The sequence below is a fragment of the Leptonychotes weddellii genome, chromosome 5, assembly GCF_054177405.1.
Source record: "Leptonychotes weddellii isolate Sample4059 chromosome 5, ASM5417740v2, whole genome shotgun sequence".
Taxonomy (NCBI): domain Eukaryota; kingdom Metazoa; phylum Chordata; class Mammalia; order Carnivora; family Phocidae; genus Leptonychotes; species Leptonychotes weddellii.
The window spans coordinates 144,638,096-144,655,220 of NC_138373.1; the positions used below are offsets into that span (position 1 = coordinate 144,638,096).

The following is a 17,125-nucleotide window of genomic DNA, read 5'->3' on the forward strand; positions in this document are numbered from 1 at the left end:
CTCTTCTAGATTAGGAAACTGAAGAGATCTGATGACCAAATGCAGTAGGTAATCCTTAATTTATCTTTGATGAGGAAAAAAAAAAACATTTGGGGGATAATTGAGGAAATCAGAGTTTATGTACATTAGATAATACTGTATTTTATTTTGGGGTGTAATGATATATTGTGGCTTTGTAAGAAAATGTCTTGGTTCTTAACAGATTCATATTAAAGCATTTGTGGGCTAAGTGACATGGAATCTGCCAACTTGAAATGTTTTGGGAAAAAGAAAACAAATGTGGCAGATGTTAAATGGTGAATCTAGGTGAGGGGTAAATAGGTGTCCAGTACACTATATTTTAACTTTTCAGTAGGCTTAAAATTTTTTTTAAATGAAAAGAAATGGAAAATGTGTGTGCATATTTATGAGAATAAGGCCCCAACACAAGATTTGCTTTGCAATAGTCTATTAGGTAGCTTAGTTTTTTGCCAAATTAAAGAAGCCATGTAGTTAATAATATATTTAAAGTCCTGTGCCCTGAAATGATTAGTTTGTGGCTTGTATGTCAAAGAAGAAAATCAGACTGTTATTCTTATTAAATGATGTCATTCATTTAAAAATTGATGACATTTAAAAAATATTTTTGAAGCAGTTCCAGGAGGTCAGAGAGGTGGGTAATTGTCTTTTAAGATCCCTAGGGTAAAGCTGTCTGCTAATAGCAAGGTCCAGATCCATGCAAAGGAGTGGATGACTGACATCAAGTGAAGGAAAGTTCATGGCAGGTGAAGTCAAGAAGTTGTAGAATTATGATAATGAATTGATTATCTAAATGAGCAATGAAGTCTTCCAGAATGATAGCGAAAATACATATTATAGTCTGAGATAAATAAAGGTAGGGCAGTGGTTTAAAAGGAAAACTGCTTTCAGGAAGGAGTAGTTAGGTAGTGGATATAGTGGGATCACGTGAGTCTCAAAGGAGAGATTCCTACCTTTTAGTGGTGGGGGAATAATTTGAAAGTGGTGGTAGGTATAAATGATGGATGAAGGAGAAAAAGCAGCTTATGTTTCTGAACGTTAAGTGGGAAGCTAAGTTCTTGAAAAGGAGCCAGATTTCAGTTGAGGTAGGGAGGTACAGAAGAAGCATTAGTGAAGACAGTTAAAATGAAGAGGAATTTATTTACAATGTAATGGAGGGGCGCCTGGGTGGCTCAGTCGTTAAGCATCTGCCTTCGGCTCAGGTCATGATCCCAGGGTCCTGGGATCGAGCCCCGCATCGGGCTCCCTGCTCGGCAGGAGGCCTGCTTCTCCCTCTCCCACTCCCCCTGCTTGTGTTCCCTCTCTCGCTGTCTCTCTCTCTCTGTCAAATAAATAAAATCTTAAAAAAAAAAAAATACAATGTAATGGAATTCTACAGGACTTATTGTGGGCAGAAGAAATACAAAACTTAAGTTCTAAGATGCTCTACATATTTTATATTAGGGACTAAGTTAATTAAGCAATAGTGATCAGCTTTTTTTTTCATATGGAAATGAGTTCATTCTGAACTCCAAGGAAATTGACTTAGAAATGTCTTACAATGTTTTATACTTTTGAGTACTCTCATCTAAGGTGATAAGAGATGGATTTAAAAAGCCATATCTTCTTGGGGTGCCTGGGTGGCTCAGTCGGTTAAATGTGTGACTTTTTTTTTTTTTTTTTAAGATTTATTTATTTTGCAGAGTGGCGGGGAGAGCAGAGGGAGAGGAAGAGAATCTCAAGCAGACTCCCTGCTGACCATGGAGCCTGAGGTGGAGCTCGATCTCATAACCCTGAGATCATGACCTGAGCTGAAATCAAGAATTGGGAGGCTTGGGGTGTCTGGGTGGCTCAGTTGGTCTGACTCTTGATTTCGGCTCAGGTCATGATCTCAGGGTTATGAGATTGAGCCCCATATGTCAAGCTCCATGCTGGGCGTGGAGCCTGCTTAAGATTCTCTCTATCCCTCTGCCCCACCTCCCATCTCCCCACCCTCGCCCACGCGTGGCGTGCGTGCACACACTCTGTGTCTCTCTCAAATAGATAGATAAATTAGATAGATGAGATAGCCATACCTTCTTCTGAGAAAGGAACCAGGTAAATAATGTTTTGTATTTTAGGCATTTGGATTCAGTCCTCAGTGATCACACACGAAATTCTGCTGAAGGCACGGAGTATTTCAAAATGCTTGTAGATGTTTTTGCTCCAGAATTTCGAAGGCCAAAGAATATACATCTTCGAAATTTCTATATCATTGTTCCCCCTCTGGTGAGTATTTTTAGTACCCAAAGTGAATTTTTTTTAAAAAGTTAGTAAATAGATCCAGTTTCTTTGTAGCAGGAAATGCACATAGTAGACTATATTACTTTCTGGTTGTAGAAAAGCTAAATGTGATTTCAGGGAAGGTGGCCTAGGAATTCTACTTAACTAGCTATGCAGAATGAAACTTATTTTACAGTTGAGATGGATTTTTATTTGTTAGTAACTGCTAGAAAAATCTAGTGTTATTTAAATTGAGTGTACTCCATTATATATACACCATATAATCTTTGGGCTGATTATACCATATAATCATTTTAAGTGATTAATGTAGACTAACTTCTGTTACAATATGAAGTTATTTCTCACACGTCTCTTAAAAGTATTACTGTTTAAGGACAACTTCTCTCTATACAGTAGTAAATACTAACATCTAGATTAAATTTTAAGTGCTTCCTTATAGTATATATCGTGTGTCCTGCTCCAGTTCTGTATAGTTGTCATCCAAATAGAGCTCAAGTTACTCCAAATCACATCATACAGACAGTTGGAGTGGGGAAAACGGAGTTAAGAGAGAGAGTGGCATACTAGCAGTAAGAGTTACGTTGCCCTAAAGATTTCTATAATAATACTGTTTTTTAAAAAAAAATTGTAAATGGGTAGCTCTAACATCTAAATATCACTAGACAAATGGGGCTTTTGATTACATCTAACTTTGATAAAGAGTAATAAATTTTCATATTGCTGCCTGATTTGTTAACGTATCTCCTTACATATTATTACCATGGTTATCCTTTGGAAGTAGAGGATGGTGTGTGGACAGCTTTTTTCTTTGTAAATGTTCTTTTCTACTGTTTTTAATATGTTTATTGTTAATGCTCCATCATAATTGTTAATGCTTTATCATAATTATATGTTGTAACTGTGATGTAGCAAGCATTATCTTTTCATCCTAAAATAGTGTCAGACTGGAAGCAAATCTGTCTTAGTTATACTTGGATAACAGTGTAGTTAACTTAGGGTGACCTCATCATATTTTTTTAATTTGAAGGATAGTATATTGAAGCCACAGTAAATAACAAATTGTGAGTTTACGGGAGAGTAGAGTTTTGCAGGGCAGCTGTCCGAATTCAGTTAGTGATGGGTGGATGGGTAGCACTACAGGGAAGTGTAGGACACTCTTCTTGTGCTTGAGTTTATCATCTAATTCCAGAAAAAAGACAAACATAAATGAGCTATCTAAAAAAAAGATTTAAATAATAGTTGGTAGAGATTTCACAAATCTGTGATTAATTGCCCAGTGAGTTTTACAGGCAAAAAAAGTGAAACTTGGTGTTTTTGTTTCCAGCATCAGCTATTATAGTACCTTCCATGGTGTATCACAATTATTCCTAAACATGTCTCTCTTTACCCCTCTAGAGCTGTGCTATCCATATATAGCCATAAGTGGCTACTTAAATTTAAATTAATTCAAATTTTATAAAATAACAAATCTAGTTCCTCTGTTTTGCTAGCCACATTTCAAGTGCTCAGTGGCCATATATGGCCAGGGGCTTACTGTACTGGACAGTAGGATACACAGTATTTCTGTCTTTGCTGAGAGTGCTGCTCTAGAGTGTGTACTCTTTGATGGTGTTCCTTTTTTTTATCGTAATTAATGCCTGGTATATAGTAATCTTTAGTAAATCTTTGTTGATAAGGTATTTTGTAGGAGCTGAATTTTTAGGGAAGCAGTTTTTGGAGGAATTCATTTATCCAAATAACTACTAATTCATTTTAACCAAGAATATGATAAGAAATAGTGTTTTAGGATGAAGTGGGTGGGCAGAAGCAAGGATTACCACCCATAAGAGCACTTAACGCTTTGAAGTAAACAAAGCATACCTACTTTTCTGACTCCAGCTTTCACTTAGAGTATGGCTTTGGGCAAGTTACTTAGCCTCTCAAGCCTCAGTGTCCTCATCTGTAAAATGTACATAATATTTTATGAGGAACCATATACAAGGCACTGTGCTTGGGGTAAGTGGTGATCGGTGATGGAGAGAGTGCTCATTGTTAAAGGATTCGGAAAGAAGAGCCATTAAAAGATACTGGTACAGATTGTGATCTCACCAGGAGGCTATTTATATGAGGAAGATGTCTCAAATCAAAAGGACAGGAACCTAGAAGAGATCCTATTTATAATTTTTGAAATGTCTGTTTTAGGAACTAAATTCTGAAGATATTTTAGCACAGTTGTTTCTCTAATATGTTATATCTTTTTAGACCCTCAACTTTGTAGAGCATTCCATTAGCTGCAAGGAGAAATTGAATAAAAAAAATAAAATTGGAGCTGCTTTTACTGATGATGGCTTTGCCATGGGTAAGCTTAATGGAATTGTTTTTCCATTAGTTTTATGTTTGCCTATTATAATGGATTTTTAGAAACATTTGCTTAATAGGTCTGTGTGCTCTTTGTAGATTTGTTTTTTCCTGAGCAGTGTTATCTTATTTTTTAACTAGGTCATCTGATTAGTAGTACTTGTTTTCCATCATTTTATAACTATCATTCATGCCCCCTTGGTATTGCTAATCACTTATTCTCGTTGGACCTCATATTTAGATTTTGTTGTGGTGGTGGTTTTAGAGTTTTAGCATCTTGTGTAGAGTTTCCCTGCAGCTTCCTCAGTTGCTGGCTATTTAGCAGTGGAGGTTTTTCCGCAACCTTCCATCCATGTTCTCGCTAAGTGATTTTCATAGCCTTGTTGTTTCTTTTTTTCTTGACTGGTTTATTTTTAGTTCTTTATACTTTTGTATCTTTTTTTAAAGGAGTAGAATACAACTTCTGTACTCTTTGTCATTTAGCTTTGGTTTTGCTAATGACCGCAGGTGTGGCTTACATTTTGAAGCTTTTGGATCAGTACCAGGAATTTGACTCACTTCACTGGTTCCAGTCTGTTAGAGAGAAGTACCTGAAGGAGATAAGAGCAGTTGCTAAGCAACAGAATGTACAGTCAGCTAGTCAAGATGAAAAACTGCTACAAACCATGAATCTCACTCAGAAGCGCTTGGATGTCTGTCTACAGGTAGAGGAGAATAATAGTCAAATCTGCTTGATATCTGAAAAAACAAATCCTATGGAAACCCCCTTTTAAACAAGTGAAACGAATAGTGGTAATAAGTGTATTTTAAAAGAATGGCATTTGGAAGCCATTTGATTCCATATTAAAAATGGATGGGATTACTTCATTTTTTTTTTTTTTTTTTTTAAGATTTTATTTATTAGAGCACGAGCAGGGTGTAGGGCAGGGGGAGAGGGAGGAAACAGACTCCCTGGCTGAGCAAGGAGCCCGTCCCAACCTGACCCAACCCAGGGCTCCATCCCAGACCTGGAGACCATGACCTGAGCTGAAGACAGCTGCTTAGCAGTGGAGGTTTTTCTGAAACCTTCCATCCATGTTCTCTCTAAGAGAGAACCAGGTGCCCCTAGTTCAGTTTCTGTATTTATGATTTACAGTAGAGCTTTTTAGAAGTTATAGATCTATAATAATTTTAATATTTTGCTATAATAAATATTTTCAGCTTTTATTTTACATTTTTTTATTTACTTAGGAATTTGAATTGCTCTATTTCTCACTGAGCAGTGCAAGAATTTTCTTCAGAGCAGACAAGACTGCGGCTGAAGAAAACCAAGAAAAGAAAGAGAAAGGTCAGTGAGTGGCTTAAATTTGGAAAGACCAATAAATCTTTAGTAGTAGCCGCTAATGCCCCATTTTATCCGGTCAGAATTCTAGCTTCCTTTTCCTTTTGGAAAATAATTTAGACCTAGAAATGCCTTTAAAAAAAAAAAGTACAGCCTACATGGATCATTTGTGAAACCGAACAGAAATGTATATAGTTTTTACATTTCCGTCTGGGGTAACTTTTTATTCAGTTTCATCTTTTCTTAAATAAAATTTAACACGTTTTTTCTTTCACCCTTCAACTTGTGTCTGAGAAGAAGGAACAGATTAGGAGGAACCCTAAATGTTTTCTGAAGGCAGAGCTGCTGATAACTAGACACAGACTGAATGAGATAGGACAGGGGACTGAGGAGGTAGTAAAACAGTAGGGGCTCTGTGTAGTGTCGTGGGTAAAGGCCTCCTGCTCTCCAGCATAACCAGAGTCAGAGCGCAGTGTAGCCCTGATAACTGATTGTCATATCCGTGAACTTGAGTCATTACGGGAAGGATTCTGTCCATTGTATTCTTTGTAGGATGGTGTAAATTGCTTATTTCATACTTAAGGACTCCTATGATACGTTTCTGTCAGATTTAAAATTTAGGAACAGTTGTCTTCCCTGAAGAATGGATGTTTCCTCTTTTCTGTTACAGAAATTATGTAACTTAGTTTTCCTTTTTGCTCGGAAGCTCAAAACTAGATACAGCAACTGAGTTGAGTTTTTACGTTTGCCCTTTTTCCTGTTTCTTACTTGTATTTCACAAATCAAGGCGTAAAACTTGTATTTCATAAAATAAGATGATTTTGTTAATCTTATTTTGTTAAATTTTAAAATATATATATTTTTTACACTGAATAGAGGGGATTCTTTTGGGTAGACCACTTATATCAAGTATCTATTCCCAGATAATGTTGCATAAATTAAATACTATGTTAATAATTAGGATATGCAGGCATTTTTGGAATCTAGACTAAGTAATAATTATGTGCTTGAAAGTGATTTCAGGCTATTATCCTGGAAGATGTTCAGTATTTATTACATGAAAATATGTATATATTCTGTTTGGGTCTTTTTCCAAGGCTAAGGTAGATTGGAAGAATTTGAGTGAGGTTGATCTAAATTATGAGGAAATTCAGTTATTGCTTAGGTTCTGCTCAGGCGTTTCCTGCCAGAAGCTTGTCTCCAGCGGAGCTTACTGGGAAGACTCTGTAGGTGGATTAGATATTTACTTTAAGGCCTAAAGCATTAAGGCAAAACAGATGAACCTTTCTGTCTCAGTGGAACTCCTTGCTTTGGACTGTTCTTAACTAACTGTGATTCTGGCTGATGCGTAGTGCCCACATGCCCAGGTTCTTCTGTTTTAGGGCTCTGTCTTAGTTCAGCGTTGCTCAGATGTGTAGTCGGAGTTGCAGGAGACATGAGATCGTTTTCCTCCATTAATGAAACATGTGCATGTGACATTTTGCATGAAAAAACAGGAATTCATTTTATCACAATCACAGTAAAAAGCTGCTTTAAAAAATAAATCATAAACACAAATGGGAAGTTATGTATTCTGGACAGTTTTACATGTGCATTTGCAGCAGTGTTTCTATCAGTGACAGCAGTGCACTCTAATAGTGGTTTGTTGGCCTGGCTGGGGGACCAGCCGAGAGGAAGCGTGCCTTCAAACGTGCCAGCGAGACTCCCCCCCCGCCCCCCAGATGCAGTTCTCATTTCTCACAATTCAACACCCCTAGTAAGTACCAGCCAGAACATTACATTTGCAATAGTTAGCTTAGATTTCTTTTTTTTTAAGATTTTATTTATTTATTTGACAGACACAGCGAGAGAGGGAACACAAGCAGGGGCGGAGTGGGAGAGGGAGAAGCAGGCTTCCTGCTGAGCAGGGAGCCCAATGCGGGGCTTGATCCCAGGACCCTGGGATCATGACCTGAGCCGAAGGCAGACGCTTAACGACTGAGCCACCCAGGCGCCCCGTCAGCTTAGATTTCTAAAAAATTAAGGTAAATACACTCGATATACTTTAGGGAACTACTGTTAGGGAACTATTTGGTAGAAGCCCATTTTCTTAATTTGCAATATAGTAATTCAGTCCTTCTCAATTTTTACTTAATTCATTTTTAAAAAATGAACATATATCTGTCCTTTGTTATTTTCATCCATGCTTCCAGAAGAGACAAAAACAAGCAATGGAGACCTGTCCGACAGCACTGTGTCTGCAGATCCTGTGGTCAAATGATATTGATGGTATGTGTTGCCCCTCTGAGATAATCAGGATTGTGTCAGGACTGTTGCTGGTGAAATGAGGTTAATGAGCTAATGATGAAGTGGGTCCTGGGCCACATCTCTGGTAATCGGTGGATGTTGCAACTCTGTAAAGCAGTGCTCTAAAGTTAAGTCTATTCTTCTTCCAAAGGCTCTACTTTTCAAAGGTTGAGAATGAGGTTTTAAATTGGATTTTTGCCTGGACTTTAGGCTAGCAGATGTGCCTGTGGAGAGTCATGTGAAGTGAAGCCGTGGAAGGGCCACTCCGGATTCCTAAACTGCTGCCTCAGAGCTCTTGTAACCTGCGTGAGGGTTTTTCATTTGTATTTGCATAGGTCTTGGATCCATTTTTGTCTCAGTCATTGGAAATTCAGTGCATATGCTATGTACAGCCAGCAAATACATGTTTAAACAAAATGAATGAAACCTGAAATTCATGAAGCATACATATCAATATTCTTATAACAGGAATATGTAAAGATGGTTTTGATAGTAGGGTGAGGCACAAGTATGTCACGTACCTTTAATGTACAGTGTAAAACTGATTCACTGTTACTTTCATGTGACTCACGAGAGCTGTTAATGTCTTTGGTAAGACATTTTATAACTAGTTTACATTGCTTTGAAAACATGTAACCTCCAACAACTGCTTTAAGATTTACTTAATACTCAAGATGAAAGAAAATTCAGAGAAAGCCATAAGAGTCCTGCTTGAAGCTTCACTTTTGGTTGAAGGCACTACGTATGATATCAGAGAAAATTATATGGATTTTTATTTTCACATCCAAACTCAGGTTTCTTCTACATTAGGTTGAATTGAAATCTTGGTGATAGTTTGGGCAGACTTTTTCTTTAAACCAAGTATAATCTAAGACATCAGATTAAGCACTGTGCAGGCTTTTTAAAAATTACCACTGTGACAATAAAGTTCTAATAACTTAAATCATTTACTGATTTAAAAAGTACAGTAAGATTTTGAGTAAATTTAGTTCCTGGCAGGCTACTAGCTTTATTTTTGTAAAGATTATGTCAGTTAATAATTAAATGGTTAATCATGACCTATATATAATCTTTTAATATGATACAGTGATACTTTTACAAAGAAAACAAAGTTTAAAACTGTACACGTAATACATCATTTGGGAAATACTTGATTTTTCCATTGCACTTGCCTATTAAGCATTTCTTTGGGTATATCCTGCAAGGAATTCTAACGTTGTTTGATTTCCAGCTTTTGGAACAGGTGTACAATGCCCTATCTATATTCATTGGTTACTGGCAGGGTAACTTTCCCAGCCCAAGATAAACACTTCACTGTTCAGTCAGAAGAAACAGAATAGGTAGAAAATGGTTTTTGTTTATTATGTAAACATGACTTACAGAATTCTGTACAATGGATGGATTAAAGGCATTTAATATTTGTAATTCATACTAACTGTAGAAATGGCCCTAAAGCATGCTGCATAATTAGTAATTTATATTTTCATTATTATAAATGTTATATTAATGATTTTGCTTTGATTGCATCAAATTCGTCACCATTTCATAGCAACAATATTGTTCTGTTTTTTTCCTCTGACTTCCCTAAAACAATCTCCTTTAATATGGATAGAAATTGTCATTGGAAGAGAATCCAGTGTCTCTGTTCATTATCCCCACATATCAGTTATTATCGATTTTGTGAATACTGTGTAGAGTTCATATGCTGACTCCATGGATATGTACATTGAGAAGAGAGTGATTATTATTTTGCCATTAGTTCAAAATAATGTCACTGCAGTCTGGATAAGTTACACATATTTGAAATAAAATCTCTGAAAAGATTAAGCATACTTAAATGCTATTAAAGTGCAGAGCAGTAGGGCTTGAGTGTTTCACACCATTTAATACACACATTTAGATGATGGTTTTCTTTGCTAACATATTGTTACATATTGTTTTCAGACATACTGTAATTTAAAATTAGTGTGAGCATTTGTTGTAAATTCACAAAAAAATTCAATAATGTTCAAATTCTCAGGAATTAAGGACTAACCATAACTTTGTCAGTTCTAATTAAGTTTTGTAAAGGATGGCAAGTTTATTACTTCACTTGAATGTGGGGCTCCCCCAATTCTAAGAAAATATATGTATAATAAAACATTAATAAATACAATTTTAATAATTTACTTCCCCTGGATGTTTATGTTCAAAATTGAATGTCTTAAACCAGTACTTCTTAACATTAACCTTTTTGGAGTTCCCTCTAATAAAATATAGGGAATCTATCTTTAAAAAAAATCCTTGCATGCACATAGGCAGAAATTTCAAGTATAAAATTGGTATTGGTTCCTCTCTATATATCCCAGGTGAAGAACTCATACTTTCCTTTGTACATTCTTGATCTTTCCATTGCTTGCTATTTTCAAATAAAAAGAACCCACATGAATTTTTATTTTGAATCCTAATCCTGGGAAGGGATCCTTGGTTTACAGTGTTTAATGTTAGAAAAACTATTGCCATTTACAAACATGAGTTGAACTGAAATGGTAATAATAAATGAGAGCCTTTTAAATACAGTTGACCCCTGAACAGTATGGGTTTAAACTGTGTGGGTCCACGTACATGCAATTTTCAAAAATAAATACAGTATAGTATGATAAATGTATATTCTCTTCCTTACGATTTTAATAGCATTTTTCTCTAGCTTTATTGTGAGAACATAGTATATAATACAAATAACATATATAATGTGTTCATTGTAAGGCTTCCAGTCAACAGTAGGCTCTTAGTTAAGTTTTTGGGGAGTCAAAAGTTACATACAGGTACTTGACTGCATGAGGGCTTGGTGCCCCTCACCTCCGTGTTGTTCAAGGATCAGCTGTACTACCCTGGAGAAATTGTTCTTGGTAAAGTCTGGTTGCTGCTCCTTTGCTCTTCTGAGGTAGTAAATTTGTAAGATTGGGGGAAAGGTGGGATAATACCATCACATACATTATCCTGTTACTTTTTGATGGCTAAATGTAAAAAGATTTTAACTAATTTTAATAATTTTATTTTTTTTCCAGCTAAAGTTTGAAGTTTCATACTGATGGTATTCCTTTTAAGAAAGTTTTAACCCTACAATTTCAAGTTTTTAGATGTTAGGAAGACTTTAACAGGTTATTAGAGATTTCAGATTAAAAAAAAAAAAAAAGGATCCAGAATAAGTGCACATCTCTAGAGATTAAATGAACATCAGGCAGTGAACTCAGAGAAGGTGATGGCAAAGTTAGTGCTTAATTTATACAAAAAAGTTCTTATGTATAGTGTATACAAAGTCAATTTGGGCAAATATATGGATACTCTGTTTGCCTCTCTTTACTATTAAACGCGGTTTACCTGACAGTCCAGTTGTTCCCATTAGTGGAGTCACACTCAGTAAAGGAGTTGAAATTTATCTTCTGATCAGTGTAGATCTGATGTCATAATTCTGGGATCATCTTTAAAGGCTATACATTATCTAGTGTATGTAAGGTCTTTGTGTAGTGAAACATTCTTTAGTAATGCCTCACTATCATTAAAGTGAGGGGGAAAGTTAACATATTTGTATCTAGAAACCTATCTATATTGACTTTATAGTATTTAATCATTTCAGAATTGGCACAAAAGGTTAACAAGGCATTAGAGATGCTAACTTTAAATTGATATAATTACTGAATATCAGAATAATCTTCAAAAGTTTACGTACTAATAAGTACTGATGAGAAAAGTGTTTGCTAATTGCGGTCTCTGGTTTGTCACAGAGCAGTAAGAAACATAGGCTTTGGAGCCAGACTGATTCGAATCCTGATTTGGCGCCTAACAGCAGGTTCTTAGCCTCTCTGTGCTTCATTTTCTCGGGCATAAAATGACCTAATAGTATAGAACTCACAGATTGAGGATTGAGTTAATTTGTGTAAAGCACTTTATAGGTTAGGAAACAGTAACTACTATAAATACTAGCTAGCTATTATGATTATTCATAGGCAGAAATGCACTTGGCATACAGCTGTTAGCTTTAGTATTTTTACTTTTACTCTTTTAGGTGGAAAAGTTTGAGGATAAACAGTATGTGACTCTGAGTGGGTCTCATAAAAACTATTCCTTTTTAAATGGCTAGCTAAGTGTAGCCAATGGAAGGGAAGTCTTGCACTTCTTAAAAAAGGGTAGTCTGACAGGTGGCTAACCAACCAGACGCAATGCTGGGAAATGAAAATTGGTGCGAATAGCTGGCTAAGAAAAAGGGTCCCATTTTTCCACCTTTCATTTACATGACACTTGTTAATTTTTCATAGTGTGTTCATTTGGTAAATTTGAAGAAAGGGCAAGTTATCTACTGTTTCTAAATTTTAAAATTTAAAAATACATAACATATGCAAAAGAGTATATAATATATGGAGAATAAAAATGGAACACTTCAGTACCCACCATGTAGGTTCAAAACCTGTTGCTCCCGCCTCAGATGCTCCCATTGTTCCTCCTCAGATCTCGGCTCCCTTTTCCATCCAGAGGAAACCACAATGCAGAATTTTGGTGGTAACTATTCCTTGCTTTTCTCTAGTGTCATAACCTATCTGTATTTTTTCTAAATAACGTGGTGGTTGGTTTGTTTTTTACAGTTAATATAAATGGATTCTTACTATGTAGCTTATAAGACTTGCAGTATTGTTTCTGAAATGCATCCATGTTGATGCATTATAGCTATAGTTCATTTAGTTTTACTTCTCTAGTATTCAGTTAATGACATGTGGGTCATTTCCAGATTTGGGATACTGTGAACAGGGCTACTGTAACTGTTACTGTACATGTCTCTGGGTATATGTGTTAAGAGTTTTTCCACGGTTGTACCCACAAGTGAATCTGCTACGTAGCAGGGCCAAGTACAAGAGCAATGGATACAATGCCAGGCTTCTCCCACCCCAGCAGTGGAGGAGGCTTCCCATCACTCCATCCCCACCAACAGCCACATTTCTACCGGTCTGGTGAATATGTAATATTGCAGTGGTTTTACTTTGCATTTCCTTGATTATTACAGGAAATTGAACATATTTCCATTTCAAAACCCTTTTTATTTTTTATTCTATGAAATGCTTTTATGACTTTTTCTGTTTTGTTTTTAATGTATTTTATATATTCTGGGTACTGATTTTTTGTTGGTCATTTGTGCTTGCTTAATATGCTCCGTTAATTTTGTGTTTTCATTCTCTATGGTGTGTTTTTTTCCCCCCTCTATGGTTTTTTGATGTTCGTTTTAATGTACTGGATTTCAGTCTTTTTTTTTTTCTTCTTATGATTTGCATGCTTTGCCACAAATTTTTTTAAAGTTTTATTAGTTTCTAACAATATTGTTCATGACTAGATTCTTCTCTCCCACCCTGAACAGTGCTAAGCAAGAAAAGAATTCAGGGGATTGTGGCTCTTGCCACCTATCAGAGAACTTACTGATTTAATGTGGTTACGATATACAACTTTTGTAAGGCATTCGTTAACACTGAACTAATAATTTCATGGTATATCTCCTGCTGGCTTAGATCAGTTCACTTTGTCTCTAATGGTACACACGCTATGGAAGTGGATTCCTGATGACCCTGTAACAATTCTGGATTACAGAAATTGTTCTATTAATCCACCATTTTAAAAGCAATACCTTTTAACAACTTGGCACTGAGATCACATTATTCCATCTATGTTGAGTAGAAGTATTTGATGGTACATCCCTCTCTGCTGTGATTTCATTATGCCCTAGTTTTTTGGAAATTAACATTGAAGCTATAGAACTGACTTTAGTTTTCTTCCAAGGATGTTCTAGAAAATAACCATAAAAAGCAAAAGAAAGAAACAGAATGATAGTTTTTATTTGCTAGCATTTATTGCTAGGTTAATTTATTACAAAGACAATGATATTCTGTTGAACTTGGTTATAATTAAACACACTGTGCCAATTCAAGATCATTATACTTATTTTAATAGGTAGGGGTGGAAATAGGAACTTTGTACCAAGCCCCACAACCAGCTGTGCTTCAAGTGAGTTTTAAAATTAACTGGTCCATTCCTTAAGGAGGAGGGTCTGGCTCAGAAGAATCAGGAGTTGGTAGAGCTTCACCCTGTCCATGGTGATCCACCACTAAAAATATCTAAAGGACCATAAACTTCTGAATGCTGGTTCATTAAGGTTCCAATGTAAAATTGAACATCTTTTGTTGGTACTCATCTGCTAGTCTTTTTATTATATGTCTGGAAAAATGATCAAAACTGCATTTTTTTTTAATTTTTTTTTTTTTAAAGATTTTATTTATTTGAGAGAGAATGAGATAGAGAGGGAGAGCATGAGAGGGGGGAGGGTCAGAGAGAGAGGCAGACTCCCTGATGTACAGGGAGCCAGCCCGACGTGGGACTCGATCCCGGGACTCCAGGATCATGACCTGAGCCGAAGGCAGTCGCTTAACCAACTGAGCCACCCAGGCACCCTCAAAACTGCATTTTTGCTAGTGCTCAGGCCTCAAAGCAGGGCTTGTCACCTAACTGCACAAATTAATGCTATTAAGTCCAATTGTGAGACAAGCTTGATTATAAATACACAGTTTTCAGAGTGACAGGCACTTAAAGCTCATGAAGTAAAATACAAAAATAGATTATATTAATAGGAAATATTTAGTGTTTATCAAATTATAAATCTAGGTTTTTACCGTTTTTAAAAAAGGATATTGGAAACTGAAGAGATGACATTTGAATAAAGTGAACAATGCATTTTTTCTTCAACTTTCATTCTGAGCGCTGAACAATACAATCTAAGAAAAAGACTTACCACAAAGCACCTAAAATAACATTTGTAGATGGGTAGGAATGTTGTCAACCATTTCTTACTGTTTCCCTCCCATCTCTCAGTATCAAGGCATCCAGAGGACATTCCACAAGCGATTGTCAGCATTCTGAAACCAGGTCATGGGCCTGTATATCAGAGAAGTTGAAAACCCTTAAGGAGGTAGCTCTCCTTCCTGGGTGCTCTTCCCCCAAAGGCCCAAGAGAGTTATGCTTCAGATTCTGCGCCTCTATTTTCACTTGGACTTCCATCATTGTCATCTGGTTGATCGTTTAACAGTACATATTTTCCATCATTGGTTAGTGGTATGGACAGCATTAACTGAGCCAATGCTTCTGGATCCTGAAGTTAGGGGAGTTTAAGAAGGAGAAAAGAAAACGCTTAAAATGCACTTAAGAACCCCTTTGGGCTTGGCATTCATGATGTTCTGTAATCTAGTCTCACTCCTTCTGTTATCTGTATGTGCCTTCAGATGAGTCTCCTTGCTTCTCCGAAAAAACTCAATTGCATTACTGCTAGAATCTAGAGCAAGGTTTTGGTCTCAGCCAAAATACTGTTCACACAAATCATAACAACTGTCTTCCCAGAAAGAGTCCAGAGAGGAACTTCCTTTACAATACCTTTGTCTTCTAGGTCTTTAATTCCTTTCCCTCTCGGTCATCTGGGCTCACTGCTTGTTTTTATAAGTTTTATTGGAACACAGCCATTCATTTATATACTGTATATGGCTGCTTTTGTTTTACAGTCGCTGAGTTAAGTAGTTGCAACAGATGTAAGCTTAAAAGGTTTACTGTCTTTCCCTTTACAGAAAGTTTGTCAACCCCTGATCTATAACCATAAAATACTCACTTGCGCTGCTTGCTACTCTTTCATAAGTATTTTGGTCTTGGTCCTTGGCCTTCCTACTTTCCCCCAACAGACTGGAACTGCTCATATGGTACTCACTAGCTGTATGTTACTGCTTAAATTAAAATTTAAAAATCCTGTTCCTCAGTCACCTTAGCTACATTCAATCTGCATATTAAACAGTGCAGATATAGGTCATTTCCATTATTGAAGTTCTACTGGACAGTGCTGAATTAGAAGACTCCTGAGGCAGGAACCAGATCTCCCTTGCTCACTGCTGTAATTCCAAGGTTTTTTTTGTCCAAACTTGGCTCTCAAAAATTTGTTGGGTGAATGACAGACTGGGAGGAATGGGAATCTTCACACCTAGTACATTTCCAGGTGAGGTCTGTCTGTGACTGCTCTGAGCAGCAAGGCCTTTGAGCACATAGTAGGTACTTAAAGTTTCTACCACCTCAATTTGAAAGAAAGAATATCTAGACAACAATAGCAAGCAAAAAATTGATAATATAAAGCAGGACTGTAGCAGTGAAATTTACGAAGAACTCCACATGTGTTACCAGTGATCATGGACCTAGCAAGTCTGGTGGTTAGAATGCTTAAAAGGAAATCTCAAATTTGGCCACACTGCTTAGTGAACATCTTTGCTCTTTTTGAGAGAAATCTTAGTATATATAGAGATTTGGAGCAGTTGTTAAAACCAGCACTAAAATGCACCTTACCTTCTGAACTTCAATGATTTCTTTTCCCAAATTAATAGCATAACATATCTGCAAGACAAGAAAAGTAGTGTTTGGCAAAGGTAGAAAAGGATAAAGAACTTTAGGGGGGGGGAAATGTGACTATGGAAGTACAGTGAGGTCACTGCCCACGTCAGTGTGGGGACAGGGGACCTGGCTGTAGGAGATTCATCACATGGGGCTCTGAACATTAGCGCCCACCTGTCTTGGTCTCCTGTTGCCAATTTGTGCATAACAAAAATGTCCAGGTTCAGTAGCAATTGAAGTTATTCCAGTCCTTAAAATTCTTAATGGAATACTTTATTCCTTTCTCTCTAAATCACACTCAGCTACCACATGTTCATGCACACAGTGGCAAACAGGTGTTTGCTGAAAGAAGAGTTGATTAATTTTGATTAATACTAGGTAGCAAATACAGTCACAAATTTTTCATACTAAATGAGAAGAATTTCCTGATGTCTGCTTCCTTGGTTTGCTCTGAGACTAGATTTTCTC

General features: G+C 36.5%; 2 protein-coding genes across 5 annotated transcripts in view; one reads left to right on the top strand and one right to left on the bottom strand.

Annotated features, from left to right (window-relative positions):
• Positions 1-13,110, top strand: part of WASHC4 (WASH complex subunit 4) — a 52,732-nt gene extending 39,622 nt beyond the window's left edge. The window contains exons 23-28 of one of the 4 annotated variants that reach the window (XM_081822327.1): positions 2,118-2,265; positions 4,522-4,618; positions 5,101-5,321; positions 5,848-5,944; positions 8,131-8,206; positions 8,435-10,392. In XM_081822327.1, the coding sequence (XP_081678453.1) occupies positions 2,118-2,265; positions 4,522-4,618; positions 5,101-5,321; positions 5,848-5,944; positions 8,131-8,198 (631 nt within the window). In that variant the 3' untranslated portion in view covers positions 8,199-8,206; positions 8,435-10,392. Of the gene's footprint in view, positions 1-2,117; positions 2,266-4,521; positions 4,619-5,100; positions 5,322-5,847; positions 5,945-8,130; positions 10,393-12,709 lie in introns of those variants that run through there. The other 3 variants (XM_081822328.1, XM_081822325.1, XM_081822329.1) reach the window with 3 other exon arrangements.
• A 948-nt stretch (positions 13,111-14,058) lies between these two features.
• The window catches only part of APPL2 (adaptor protein, phosphotyrosine interacting with PH domain and leucine zipper 2), a 45,801-nt gene continuing 42,734 nt past the window's right edge, over positions 14,059-17,125 (bottom strand). The window contains exons 17-19 of the mRNA XM_081818994.1: positions 16,832-16,928; positions 16,613-16,660; positions 14,059-15,386 (exon numbers count right to left, since the gene is read on the bottom strand). Of these exons, the coding sequence (XP_081675120.1) occupies positions 15,252-15,386; positions 16,613-16,660; positions 16,832-16,928 (280 nt within the window). The 3' untranslated portion in view covers positions 14,059-15,251. The remainder of the gene's footprint in view (positions 15,387-16,612; positions 16,661-16,831; positions 16,929-17,125) is intronic.